Source organism: Lepus europaeus, chromosome 7 (genome assembly GCF_033115175.1).
Source record: "Lepus europaeus isolate LE1 chromosome 7, mLepTim1.pri, whole genome shotgun sequence".
Lineage (NCBI taxonomy): Eukaryota > Metazoa > Chordata > Mammalia > Lagomorpha > Leporidae > Lepus > Lepus europaeus.
In genome coordinates, this window is record NC_084833.1 from 12,501 (window position 1) to 23,417 (window position 10,917).

The 10,917-nt window shown below is 65.9% G+C and overlaps 3 protein-coding genes across 6 annotated transcripts; 2 read left to right on the plus strand and 1 right to left on the minus strand.

Moving 5' to 3' along the window:
• Nucleotides 1-1,133: 1,133 nt before the first annotated feature.
• On the plus strand, nucleotides 1,134-2,009 carry SCGB1C1 (secretoglobin family 1C member 1). Its single transcript, XM_062197686.1, has 3 exons — nucleotides 1,134-1,188; nucleotides 1,503-1,702; nucleotides 1,977-2,009. The coding sequence occupies exons 1-3, from the start codon at nucleotides 1,134-1,136 to the stop codon at nucleotides 2,007-2,009; spliced, it is 288 nt and encodes a 95-aa protein (XP_062053670.1).
• Nucleotides 2,010-3,667: 1,658 nt separating this feature from the next.
• CIMAP1A (ciliary microtubule associated protein 1A) lies at nucleotides 3,668-5,617 on the plus strand. Of its 2 annotated transcripts, XM_062197687.1 has the most exons (6): nucleotides 3,668-3,776; nucleotides 3,893-4,093; nucleotides 4,376-4,477; nucleotides 4,585-4,706; nucleotides 5,148-5,288; nucleotides 5,528-5,617. In XM_062197687.1, exons 1-6 carry the CDS (start codon nucleotides 3,668-3,670, stop codon nucleotides 5,615-5,617), a joined length of 765 nt encoding a protein of 254 aa, XP_062053671.1. The 2 variants fall into 2 exon arrangements, with proteins under 2 accessions (XP_062053671.1, XP_062053673.1); XM_062197689.1 differs by lacking the exon at nucleotides 5,148-5,288.
• An 893-nt stretch (nucleotides 5,618-6,510) lies between these two features.
• Nucleotides 6,511-10,804, minus strand: BET1L (Bet1 golgi vesicular membrane trafficking protein like). 3 transcript variants are annotated; one of them, XM_062195565.1, is made up of 4 exons: nucleotides 10,676-10,804; nucleotides 9,239-9,330; nucleotides 9,011-9,067; nucleotides 6,511-8,750 (listed from the first exon to the last, which is right to left on the minus strand). In XM_062195565.1, exons 1-4 carry the CDS (start codon nucleotides 10,692-10,694, stop codon nucleotides 7,941-7,943), a joined length of 978 nt encoding a protein of 325 aa, XP_062051549.1. In that variant the 5' UTR covers nucleotides 10,695-10,804; the 3' UTR covers nucleotides 6,511-7,940. The 3 variants fall into 3 exon arrangements, with proteins under 3 accessions (XP_062051549.1, XP_062051550.1, XP_062051551.1); XM_062195566.1 differs by having other exon boundaries at nucleotides 9,239-9,325; nucleotides 10,676-10,770; XM_062195567.1 differs by having other exon boundaries at nucleotides 8,650-8,905.
• Nucleotides 10,805-10,917: the final 113 nt, after the last annotated feature.

Here is a 10,917-nt window from a genome sequence, read left to right on the forward strand (position 1 = left end):
GGGAAGCAAAGGGCACACCTCAGTCCAGTGGAGAACAAGAGAGGAAGGTGCTGAGCTCCAGGGGAGGGCCGGCCCCCTTCCAGCCAGCCCTCTGCCTCCAGGCACAGCCCCAGGGACCCTACTCCCGATTCTGGGGGAGGTCCCGCCGGCCTGCACGGGGCGCCTCCTGGACACTTGCCAGGGCTTTCCCACCGCCTCGCCGCTCCTCTACACGTGTTCAGGTTCCACCACCCATGGTTTGGCTCCGTCCCAGCAGGGGTCTACTGGACGAGAACCACGCCTCAGCGGCCGTGATGGGGCTCTGTGCCCTGCGAGAGAGCCGAGGACTGCTGCACACACAGCTGCCGGGCAGGGTGGCCTCGAACGTGGGCAGGACAGGGCCGGAGCAGGCCCCGGAACAGGAGACCCTGCAGCAGCTGGAGTCTGTGCGACACCATCAGCCACCAGGTGGCAGCAGGGGACGGGGGAGAGAGGGGCGCCTCCGTGGGGCCAGCCTGCTGCCTCCATCAGAACTTCTCTCCCCCGGGCCTTCTCCACTGCTCGGGCTGGGCTTAATGAGAAAATGTGTGTCCCCTTCTTCAAGTCCAGCGGGGAGACCCCAGGAGGGATGCTGAGGCCTGACACTGCCTTCCAGGCCCTGAACCTATCACCCCAGGAAGCCCCTGGAGAGCTCACCCCTGTCTACACATGTGGCCCACCCCCCTCCTGTCTAGAACCCACACCGCTCCCACTGCAGACCCCAGACACAGACCAGGCCACACAGCGTGAGGAGCAGAGACGGGGTCCTCACCCAGACCCCACCACCCATAGCCTCAAGGCCAAGTGGCAGCAGAGGCCCTGGCACCCAGGCCCCGCTGCCCCTCCCCCTGACAGCCCATGACTGTCCTTCACCCAGCTTCTCACTCGGTTCCCACCCTGGGATTCTCACTCCCACTCACCCCAAGCCGCTTGCCAGCTGCTCCTGACAGAGGAGCCCCAAGCTGGGTGCCACTTGGCACCACGGGGGGTCAGGACACGCCTCAGCCCTGCTCAGCGGCCAGGCCCTGACGGGCAGGTCCAGCCCGCCCCCGGGCACAGTGCCACCTGCTGAGGCATAAAGCGCTGGGGCCGGAGGCAGTTCTGAGATCGTGGCCATGAAGGGGACCAGCGCCCTCCTGCTGGTGGTCCTCACGCTGTTCTGGGTCTGTGGTGAGTCTGTGGCTGGGCGGGCTGCCTCCTGCACCTGGCCAGGCATGGGGGCACTGGGAAGCTAGAATCCTGCTGTCAGGCCCCTGCCAGACCGGGCCCCATCCAACCCCAATCCAGTGTGACAACAACCCTAGGGTCCAGGCCAGCCCAGCCTCGTATCAGGAATGCCCCCACGCCAGAGGCCCAACTTTCCCTCCGGAGCAGGGAGGGGTCTCCAGACAGGTGGAGGCGGTGGAGGAACTCCTGGGGCAAGTGGGCGGCGGCGGAGGTCCCGGCGCACGACCTGTCCTGGCGTCACCCCACCCCAAACTCAGGCCCGGCCACAGCGGAGGACGACAGTGAGTTTTTCATGGAGTTCCTGCAGACGCTGCTGGTGGGGACGACGGACGAGCTCTTTGAGGGGCCGCTGGGCAAGTACAACGTCAACGAGGGCGCCAGGGCAGCACTGACGGAGCTCAAGTCCTGCCTGGACGGCCTGCAGCCCGTGCACAAGGAGGACTTGCTCAAGCTGCTGGTACTGGGGCCGGCAGGGCAGGGGCATCCCCTGATGGCCAGCCCCACACAGCACCCCAGGGTCCATGGACCTGCTCCCCTCTGACTCAGGGCTACCCCATGGAGGCACACTGGTGCCAACGCACACCAACACACACACACGGCCATCCATGCACACACAGCACTGACGGGAGGGGGTGGACCTCGAGGTGACAGAGCCCCCACCCCCGGGCTGGCCCAGGCCTGTCTGGTGGAGCTGTGCCTCAGCTCTGTGGGCCACACTGTCTGCCTTCCAGATGCAAGTGCTAGGCGGTGAGGACGGCTCCTAAGAGGACCTCGGATGGGATCCGGGCAGCCCAGGGCAGCCACGTGAGCAGCTGTGGACACGCCACCCTCCCACTCCCCGCGTGTGGAATTTGCCCTCCACCCATGCCGTGAATAAAGCTCCTGCAGCCCAGCTCTGGTCTCCGACTCTCCCTGCACAGGGGACACACCAGGGACACGGCCACACATGTGGACACACGCGTCATATGTGTGGCCACATGAGCGACCACACAGAGGACACGCAGAGGGTACCCAGGGTGGACAGGAGCCCAGGACAGAGCCTGGGGCGGGAGAGGGAAGGCAGAGCCAAGGAAGAGGAGCCGTCCAGGGCTGGGCAGGGCACACAGGGGCCCCTGCTGGGCAAGTCCTGGGGTGTGGGGAGCAGCCCCCCCCGAACTCACCCAAGGAGAGTCTGCTGGAGAGAGCGTGGTCTGGGCCCACAGGGGCCCCTGTGTCTGCTCACGAGGACCCCCAGGCCCCAGGGGATGGGTTCAGCCGGCAGCGGCACGGAGGGCTGGCAGGGTCTGAGAAAGATCAAAAGTGAGGGTGGGGCCGGCACTGTGGCAGAGCGGGTTAAGCCACTGCCTGCGACACCGGCATCCCATGTGGGCACCTGCTGTGTCCTGGCCACCCCACTGTGTCTGATCCAGCTCTCTGCCACGGCCTGGGAAAGCAGTGGAAGACGGCCCAAGTGCTTGGGCCCCTGCACCCGCGTGGGAGACCCAGAAGAAGCCCCTGGCTCCTGGCTTCAGACCAGCCCAGCTCTGGCTGTTGCAGCCATTAGGGGAATGAACCAGAAGATGGAAGACCTCTCTCTCTCTCCTTTTCAAATAAATAAATAAACCTGGGGGGGGGGGCGGGCAGCACAAGCATTAACCCTTGTCCGGATGCCAGACTTTCCTGCGCCCATTTCCTGCTCAGTGGTCTCTCCTGAGGGAAGGTTTGGGGGTCCCCATCCTCACCATGGGACAGTCCAGGCCCTGTGCCCTCACTGCCCTGCCTTGCTACCACCATGAGGATCTAGTGCCTGGCAAGGGGGGAGATTTGGGGGGAGGGGTCCCTAAGGGGGGGCAGTGAGGGGGGCCCAGGCAGAGGCCATTGTCTTCATCACAAGGACTGTGATCTAGAACCCCCATCCGACAGAGCCACACTCCAGAGCCTGCCCCAGTCTGGAAGCCCCAGGGAGACAAGGAGGCCTTTGTCTCCATGCTCCTGTTGCAGGACCTCCCTGGCTCCAAGTCCGGGGGACAGAACCCCCTCTGACAAGGCCGGGTCCATAGGTTGCTCTGAGCCCACTCCTGCACGGAAGAGGTAAACACCCTCCCAAGCAGCTCCCTCCCCGTCCCGCTGGCACCGCCCTGGCCAGGGAGGTCCCCACCTGTGCCGACCTGCCCCTCGCTGACTCGTGCCCAGGGTCCTCTGAGCAGAAACAACCAGCCCAGGCCCCCCTAGAGCCGGGAGGGCGATGGCCAAGGTCCCGGGCAGGAAGCCCTCAGGCCGCATCCCAGCCAGGTCCCACCGCCCCAGCCCTCGCGATCGCTGTAGGACTCTGCAGCCTGGGGGTCTGCCCTGTTGGCGTCGGTGTGGGACAGGGTGTGGGCTGGCTGGGAGGCGATGGGCTGGGGTCTCCCTGTCACCCTCTCATGTCTGGACAGAGCAGGCCATGGCAGAAGAAGTATGGGTGGGCACCTGGAGGCCCCATCGCCCCCGGGGGCCCATCATGGCCCTCTACAGCAGCCCTGGACCCAAGTACCTGATTCCACCTACCACGGGTAAGAGCCCGGGCCTGAGGGTAGGCGTGTGGTGGGCGGGCTCAGGAGCCAGGCCTGGGCGGTCCAGGGAGGGCTGGGGGTGGATGTGGGGTGAGCAAAGACCGTTGCGCCCACAGGATTCATGAAACACACGCCAACCAAGCTGCGTGCCCCAGCCTACAGCTTCCGCGGGGCCCCCATGCTCCTGGCGGAGAACTGCTCCCCAGGGCCCCGCTACAGTGTGAACCCAAAGATCCTGAGAACCGGCAAGGACCTCGGGCCCGCCTACTCCATCCTGGGGCGCTACCACACCAAGACCATGCTGACGCCTGGCCCAGGTGAGGGTCCCCGTCCCTCCCCACAGGGCAGGCCCCAGCCACTCAGCATCCATGTGTTAGTGCAGCCAGACAAGGAAGCGGCCCAGGCAGAGGTCACCCTGGGACCCCTCTGAGACACTGAGGCAAGTTGGGGTCCTGGGGCCAGCTCCACGTCAGACTCTGCCCCCACCCCCAGCCCCAAAGTCAGTGCTGGCATCCTGGGTAGCCCCAGTCACCCTGCCAGGGGACATCCTCAAGCCCCAGGGCCAGGCTGGGTGCTGTTCAGCAACTACCCCTCCCCAGGAGACTACTTTCCGGAGAAATCTACCAGGCACGTGTTCGACTCAGCGCCCAGTCACTCCATCTCCGCCCGGACCAAGACCTTCCGTGTGGACAGCACCCCAGGTCTGCACAGCCTGACGGGAGTCCCCGATGGCCGGGTTCCCGGGGTGGAGAGTCCGGGGAAGGAGCTGGCGAGCCTCGTGCTGGCTGAGGCTCTGCGTCCCCCACAGGCCCTGCTGCGTACATGCTGCCCATGGTGATGGGGCCGCACACGGTCGGCAAGGTCTCCCAGCCCTCCTTCTCCATCAAGGGCCGAAGCAAGCTGGGCAGCTTCAGCGACGACCTGCACAAGGCAAGGAGACAGAGCGTTGCCCCCATGACCTCTGGGTGGCACTGCCCCGGGTGGGGAGCAGACCAGAAGGCAGAGGCCGTCTGCCAGCGTGGGAGACGACCAAGTGCTGAAGCTGAGGAGGGGCCTGGGGAGAGGAGAGCAGGACGCTGTCTTAGGGCAGAAAAAATAAGCCACCAACTGGCCGAGGGAGGGGGCCTCTGGCTGCGGAAACAGCCAGCTCAGGGGCGCCAGGCAGTGTCAGCACCAGCCCAACAGGACAGCGGCCCAGCTCGGAGGGAAGAGGCCGCTGGCACGCGTGTGCGCCCACACACGCTGAGGCGCCACCGTGAGCAACACACGCGCAGGCCCCAGCGCGGAGCTGGCCCTGGGACCTGAGGCACACTGTGCTCTCTGGGGACAGGGCTGGGCAGACAGGGCCTCTCTGACCCCCTTTGCCTCCAGACCCCAGGCCCTGCAGCCTACCGCCAGCCCGACGTGCAGGCCACCAAGTTCAAGGCTCCGCAGTACACCATGGCTGCCCGCGTGGCACCCCCAGGGGACAAGACCCTCAAGCCAGGACCTGGAGCCCACAGCCCTGAGAAGGTCCAAGAAGGGCACAGACCAGAGGGGTGGGGGCGTTCCCAGCACTTGCCCCAGAGGAAGTCCTTTAGGTCCATGGCACCAGAGCCCCTGGTCACCACCACCTGCCCAAACACGTGGTGGGCAAGGCGGCCAGTGCCGTGCCTAGGCCTGGCAATCACCTTTGCAACCCAGCCCACCAGGGTAGGGCCCGTGGGTGGGGGCAGGGGTGCCGGCTCTCCTCACAGCCACTTCTCCCCCAGGTGACCCTGACCAAGCCCTGTGCACCCATCGTCACCTTCGGCATCAAACACTCCGACTACATGACACCCCTGGTGGTGGACGTGGAGTAGCCCAGCCTCAGCCCTGGGCAGAGCTGTGGCTGGCTAGTCTGGTCCTGCAGGGCAGGCCAGGCCGTTCGGACCACTGACTGGTGATCCAGCTATTTTTCTATGCTATTTCCCATTTGCAAATCTTGTTTCCCGTGGTGCCCAAATTATTTAATAAATCATGGATTCCATTAGGACAGGTTTTGTCTTTGGGAAGAATCGAGCTTTTCCAGGAAGCAACCCCAATGGGCTGTCAGTGCCGGCAGACAGGAGGCTGCTCCTGGCTTCCAGAACCTGGGGTGTGTGCAGGGCAGATGGGAGGGCCCGGAAGCCTGGCATCCTCCCCCCACCAGCCTCCCACGGACACTGGGGCTCCCACAGTAACTGCCCTCCCTCCGAGACAGGGGCTGTCTGCCCCCTTCAACCTGGGCCGGACCTGGGCCTGCCCTGAGTAACCTGAGAAGCAGCCCTGTGCACGTGGGGCCAGTCAGGTTCCCAGCCCAGGCGTGGTCACCCTGGCCCTGACCGCCAGACCCTCCATAAGCGGCAGTCCCAGCCCGGCATCTCCATGCTCTGCGTGCTCCACCCACGTCCCAGTGCAATCTTGACACACAGGGAGGGAGTGCGGCCCCTCTGGGCCTTAAGTGTCTGGGTCTCACTGCAGATGGGGTGGGGGTCGGCCGATGGAAGGCCGCCCCATCAGACACAACTAGGGACTGCCTGCTCATCCGCTCAGGCCTGCACGCCTTGTCATGTGACCCCCCGGGGCAATGACGTCATCCCCACCTGAGCTGCAGGAACCTGGGGAGCAGGTGGGGGACAGTGTCGCAGCCTTGCACAAGGCAGCCCTGGGCGGGGCTGAGTGAGGGGACACACCCAGGGCCCACTCCAGCCTGGGAACGAGCACAGAGCACGTGTTTACTTCTGATGCTGCGATGTTTATTTTGCATCTCCAGAGCTGAGACGCCTTGTTCTTGGTGGCACAGAGCCTGGCACTCTGTCCTCACCTGGATGGGAGACCCCAAGGTCTTTTTTGGCTTGCTGGCACCAGAGGTTGAAGTCAGTAAAACCCTTATCCACAGAGCTGGGTACGGGGTCCCTCAGGACAGTGGTCTGGCAGTCATGGTGGGGCTGCCATCCCTCCATGGGGCCCATTCTGATGTAAGGACAATGACAAACGAGACAGGAGCTACAACCCAGGCCCCAGCACAGCCAGAAGGGCTGCCAGGAGCCCACAGTGAGCAGCGGGGAGGCAGACAGAGACCTGAGGAGAGGGGCGTTAGTGCTTCTCGGGGTGGGAGTCGCGGAAGCACAAACCCAGAATCCCAGTGGGCATTGGCAACAGCTGAGTGGTGCCTGCTGGGCAGGAGCTCCCCGGGGTCTGCTTTGTCCCCCAGTGACTTCAGGAAGCACAAGTGGGCACGTGGCGTAGGGCACAGGTTCCAAAGGCTAAGCCGAAGCTGCGGTGGTGCACAGGACCCTGGGAAGTGACAGTGACGTGAGCCTGCAAAGGGACAACCACGGACCAGGCAGAAGCAAGCCCAGCTCAGCCCAGCCCAGGGGGTTCCAGGGAACATCAAGCCCAGAGGGTGGCAGTGGGGCTCAGACCTGGTTGTTTGTGGAAGGAGGTCAGGGTACAAACCTCCCTCCTCCAGGAAGCTTCAGGGCTCAGGCAGCTGCAACAGGAGGCCAGGTGAGATTAGGGGGCCGCAGTGACTGTATGGAGGAAGGGGTGGGTGCCCAGGCAATAGCGCGATCAGCAGGCCTCAGAGGAGGAAGTTCTGGACAGACAGGACACAGTGTGGCCCAGGTGGGTGGACGGTCAGCCAACGATCCTTAGGTGAGAGGAGCCACCAGGAAGCAGAGAATCAGGACAGAAGAGGGCACAGAGCCACATGGTCCCTTCCTTGAAGGCACAGTTAGGCAATGACAAGGGTGCTGGGAGGCTCCACGTGGGGCAGGAAGAAGTCACTGGCTCTGCTGGCCTGTGGCTGTCTGTGTGAACATGGGGCTGGCCAAGCAGGCAATGAGGGCCGGGACAGCCTCCAGAGGCTGGGGGCGAGAAGCGGGGTGGGCACTGTGGCACAGTGGTTAAGCCACGCCTGCGATGGTGGCACCCATACGAGTGGTGGTTCAAGCCCAGGCAGCTTTACTTCCAATCCAGCCCCCCACTGCCACACCTGGGAGGGCAGCAGAGGCCGGCCCAAGTGCCTGGACTCCTGGCTCACAACGGGAGACCCGGACGGCGTTCCAGGCTATGGTTTTGGGCCGGCCCAGCTCCAGCCACGGCAGCCGTTTGAGGGGTGAATCAGCAGACGAACAATCTTTCTCTCTCACACTCTGCCTCTCAGAGAAATCCTTTTTTAAAAAAGGCAAGCAGGGGGGCCCAGAGAGTGAGAGTGGCTATAGGAGGAAGACCAGGCTCGGCGGAGCAGCAAACTGTGAGGCAACTGCCAACAGATCCGATGAAAGTCCTTTCAGGGACCTCCCCCCGACAAAACACACACACTCCGCCTGACTCGGCAGCGCCAGACGTGCCAGCCTCCAGGTCTGTTCTGGAAACCCATCTTCCGGGCAGGTCCTGAGCCCGAGAACCTGGGTTTCTGCTCCCAGACGCTTGGCTGCAGGACGGGGAGGGGTCCTGGGCACCCCCAGCCCTCCCCAAAGGTCCGGCTTCACCCACAGGACTCCTAGCACACACTGGCACCCGACCCCAGCAGCCTGGCCAGGCGGAGGACCTCCAAGGGAGGAAACGGCTCGCCGTGGGCCAGACCGCAGCCCCCGGCCCTGCCTGCTGCAGGCTCAGGTGCCAGGCCTCACTGGGCAGGTCCAGGACAGAGACGCCTTCACCTGCCAGAACCCCAAGGGCTGGAGGAGCTGCTCTGCCCAGACCCGTCTCCTCCTGACAAGCCGCGGCCCCGAGGGCAGGGGTGGCAGTCGGGCCTCGGTCTCCCCAGGTGAAAGGTCTCTTCCACACACGGCCACACCCACAGGAGCTCCTGAGGAGAGGCGGCACAGGCAGCCGCCACACTGCAAGAAGACTCCTGACCCACGAGCACGATTTCCAAGGATTTTGCAGGCGCATCCTCCGGAGCCCTGTGTGCCCAGCGGGGAAGACACCAGCTGCTCCTGGCTCCTGCCGGCTCACGTCCTTGCCCTTGACAAGAGGTAGGAGAGGATGAAGAAGACCACGATCAGGCCCACAGCCATGCCACACAGAAGCTTCCGGTTGTCTCGCCCGGACCGTGCCATTGAAGAGAAGCGCTTCACGCTCCCCGTGAGCAGGCTGGTCATGCTCGTGAAATCCGAGTCCTGCGGGAGGAGGCCCAGCAGGTCACACGGGGCAGTGCCCACGACCCACTGCCCCAGGGCTGGAGGGCACAGCTGCCTGTGGCCTCCATGACCATGGAGCCTTACCATGCCATCCAGGTACCGGTTCTGGTCTTCCGCATCCTTATCGATGTCCAGGGCCAGCTGTCAGGACAGAGCAGAATGTGGCGCCTGCTCTCCCTCAGGACAGCCAGACACGGTGCCACCAGTCGCCCGGGACCGCACAAGGTGAGCACAGCAGTGGACAGGACAAGCAGGACCCCAGCCCCCACACTCCTTCAGCCCACTCCCCAGGGCGCCCGCTGGAGCACTGACCGATTTGAGCCTGCTGACTTTGGAGGCCAGGCTGTCGGCCATGCGCTTGTTCTCCCGGTCCAGAAGCTCCTCCACAGCTCCGGGGCTCTGAGCTACGACAAAAGAAAGGCTGAGGGGCCTAAGCCCACCCATGTCTGCGCTGGGCACGTCCAGACCCAACCCAGCTCCTGGCCGGCAGAGCTTGTGCACGAGACAGGCTGTGTGGCACCTGTCACATGGGCCTACATCCTGTCCACGTGCAGGAGAGGGGCCCACATCCGGTCCACAGGCCGCCTGTCACGTGGGCCCACGTCCTGTCCACAGGCCGCCTGTCACGTGGGCCCACGTCCTGTCCACAGGGCCGCCTGTCGCGTGGGCCCACGTCCTGTCCACAGGCCGCCTGTCGCGTGGGCCCACGTCCTGTCCACAGGCCGCCTGTCGCGTGGGCCCACATCCGGTCCACAGGCCGCCTGTCACGTGGGCCCACGTCCTGTCCACAGGGCCGCCTGTCGCGTGGGCCCACGTCCTGTCCACAGGCCGCCTGTCGCGTGGGCCCACGTCCTGTCCACAGGCCGCCTGTCGCGTGGGCCCACATCCGGTCCACAGGCCGCCTGTCACGTGGGCCCACGTCCTGTCCACAGGCCGCCTGTCGCGTGGGCCCACGTCCTGTCCACAGGCCGCCTGTCGCGTGGGCCCACGTCCTGTCCACATGCAGGGCAGGTGGGCAGCATCTCTGGGAGCTGCAGCACAACCACCTTTCTGATGCCACACCGTGGGAGCTGGGATCAAACCTGGGGTGTTGGGGAGACGCAACACCTGCCCCTCAACCGTCAACTGCGCCTGCGCCCAGCAGTGACAGGAAGGCGGGGCGGGGCCCCCAGGGACCAGGTCCTCAAGCGGTGACCAGTGACCAGCACAGGACCAGGGAAGCCCACCCCGAGGACAGGTCCTTGGGCCGCCCGACTCGACACCCCACCCACACGGGGCCTCCTCCCACGCTCGGGGCGCAGGCTTGGCCGAGCTCCCGTTACATCGGCGCGGGGCAGACCGGCCCCGCACAGTGCGCGCAGGTTCACGCCGGCTTCCTGCCGCCCATGGTGGGGGAGCAGCCCGCCCAGACCCCAACGCAAGGGGCGCCAGCGCCCTGTCCACTGCTCCGCGTCCTGAGTCACTCCAGACAAGAACACGGGCTCCAAGCGGGAGGACGGGGCGCAGCCGGGCCCTGGTTCCGCGTGTCCAGGCCGCGGCCGGCCCTGAGCCCGCACGGAAGGGGCCGCACGCCCGCGCCCCAGGCCCGGGCCCGCGAACCCCGCAGGCGCACGCGCCCGAGGGCCCGGCGCCCCCTCCCCGCGTCCCGGGTCCGCCCGGGGCAGCGCAGGCCCGACCTCGGCGCCGCCCGCACTCCGCCCCGCGGGCAGAGGCTTCGACGCCGGCCCGGCCCAACTCTTCCGCGCTCACCCCGAGCCCAGTCGGCCATGGCGCTCCGCTTCAGCCCCGCGGTCCCAGGCGCTCCGCCGCCGCCGGCGCCTGACGTGGCGCAGGTACCGAGACTGGGCTGCGGGCCTGGGCCGGGCCGGCGAGGGTCAGGCCTCCGCGCGCCCACGCCCCTGCCCCGCCCCTTCCGCCTCGGGCCCACTCGACTTCCGCCCGGGACGCCGCGGCCTCGGGGACGCCCGGAAACGGAGGCGGGGCAGCCTGCG

What these genes read in the sequence shown, in the direction of transcription:
- CIMAP1A (XM_062197687.1), top strand. Translation starts at nt 3,668, where the DNA reads ATGGCAGAAGAAGTATGGGTGGGCACCTGGAGGCCCCATCGCCCCCGG. An exon ending in CATGCTGACGCCTGGCCCAG is followed by an intron (nt 4,094 to 4,375) that starts GTGAGGGTCCCC and finishes ACCCCTCCCCAG; the next exon opens with GAGACTACTTTCCGGAGAAA. An exon ending in GAGCCCACAGCCCTGAGAAG is followed by an intron (nt 5,289 to 5,527) that starts GTCCAAGAAGGG and finishes CTTCTCCCCCAG; the next exon opens with GTGACCCTGACCAAGCCCTG.
- SCGB1C1 (XM_062197686.1), top strand. Translation starts at nt 1,134, where the DNA reads ATGAAGGGGACCAGCGCCCTCCTGCTGGTGGTCCTCACGCTGTTCTGG. An exon ending in CACGCTGTTCTGGGTCTGTG is followed by an intron (nt 1,189 to 1,502) that starts GTGAGTCTGTGG and finishes CCCCAAACTCAG; the next exon opens with GCCCGGCCACAGCGGAGGAC. An exon ending in AGGACTTGCTCAAGCTGCTG is followed by an intron (nt 1,703 to 1,976) that starts GTACTGGGGCCG and finishes TCTGCCTTCCAG; the next exon opens with ATGCAAGTGCTAGGCGGTGA.
- BET1L (XM_062195565.1), bottom strand. An exon ending in AAGTCAGCAGGCTCAAATCG is followed by an intron (nt 9,068 to 9,238) that starts GTCAGTGCTCCA and finishes CTGTCCTGACAG; the next exon opens with CTGGCCCTGGACATCGATAA. An exon ending in ACCGGTACCTGGATGGCATG is followed by an intron (nt 8,751 to 9,010) that starts GTAAGGCTCCAT and finishes CCTCTTGTCAAG; the next exon opens with GGCAAGGACGTGAGCCGGCA.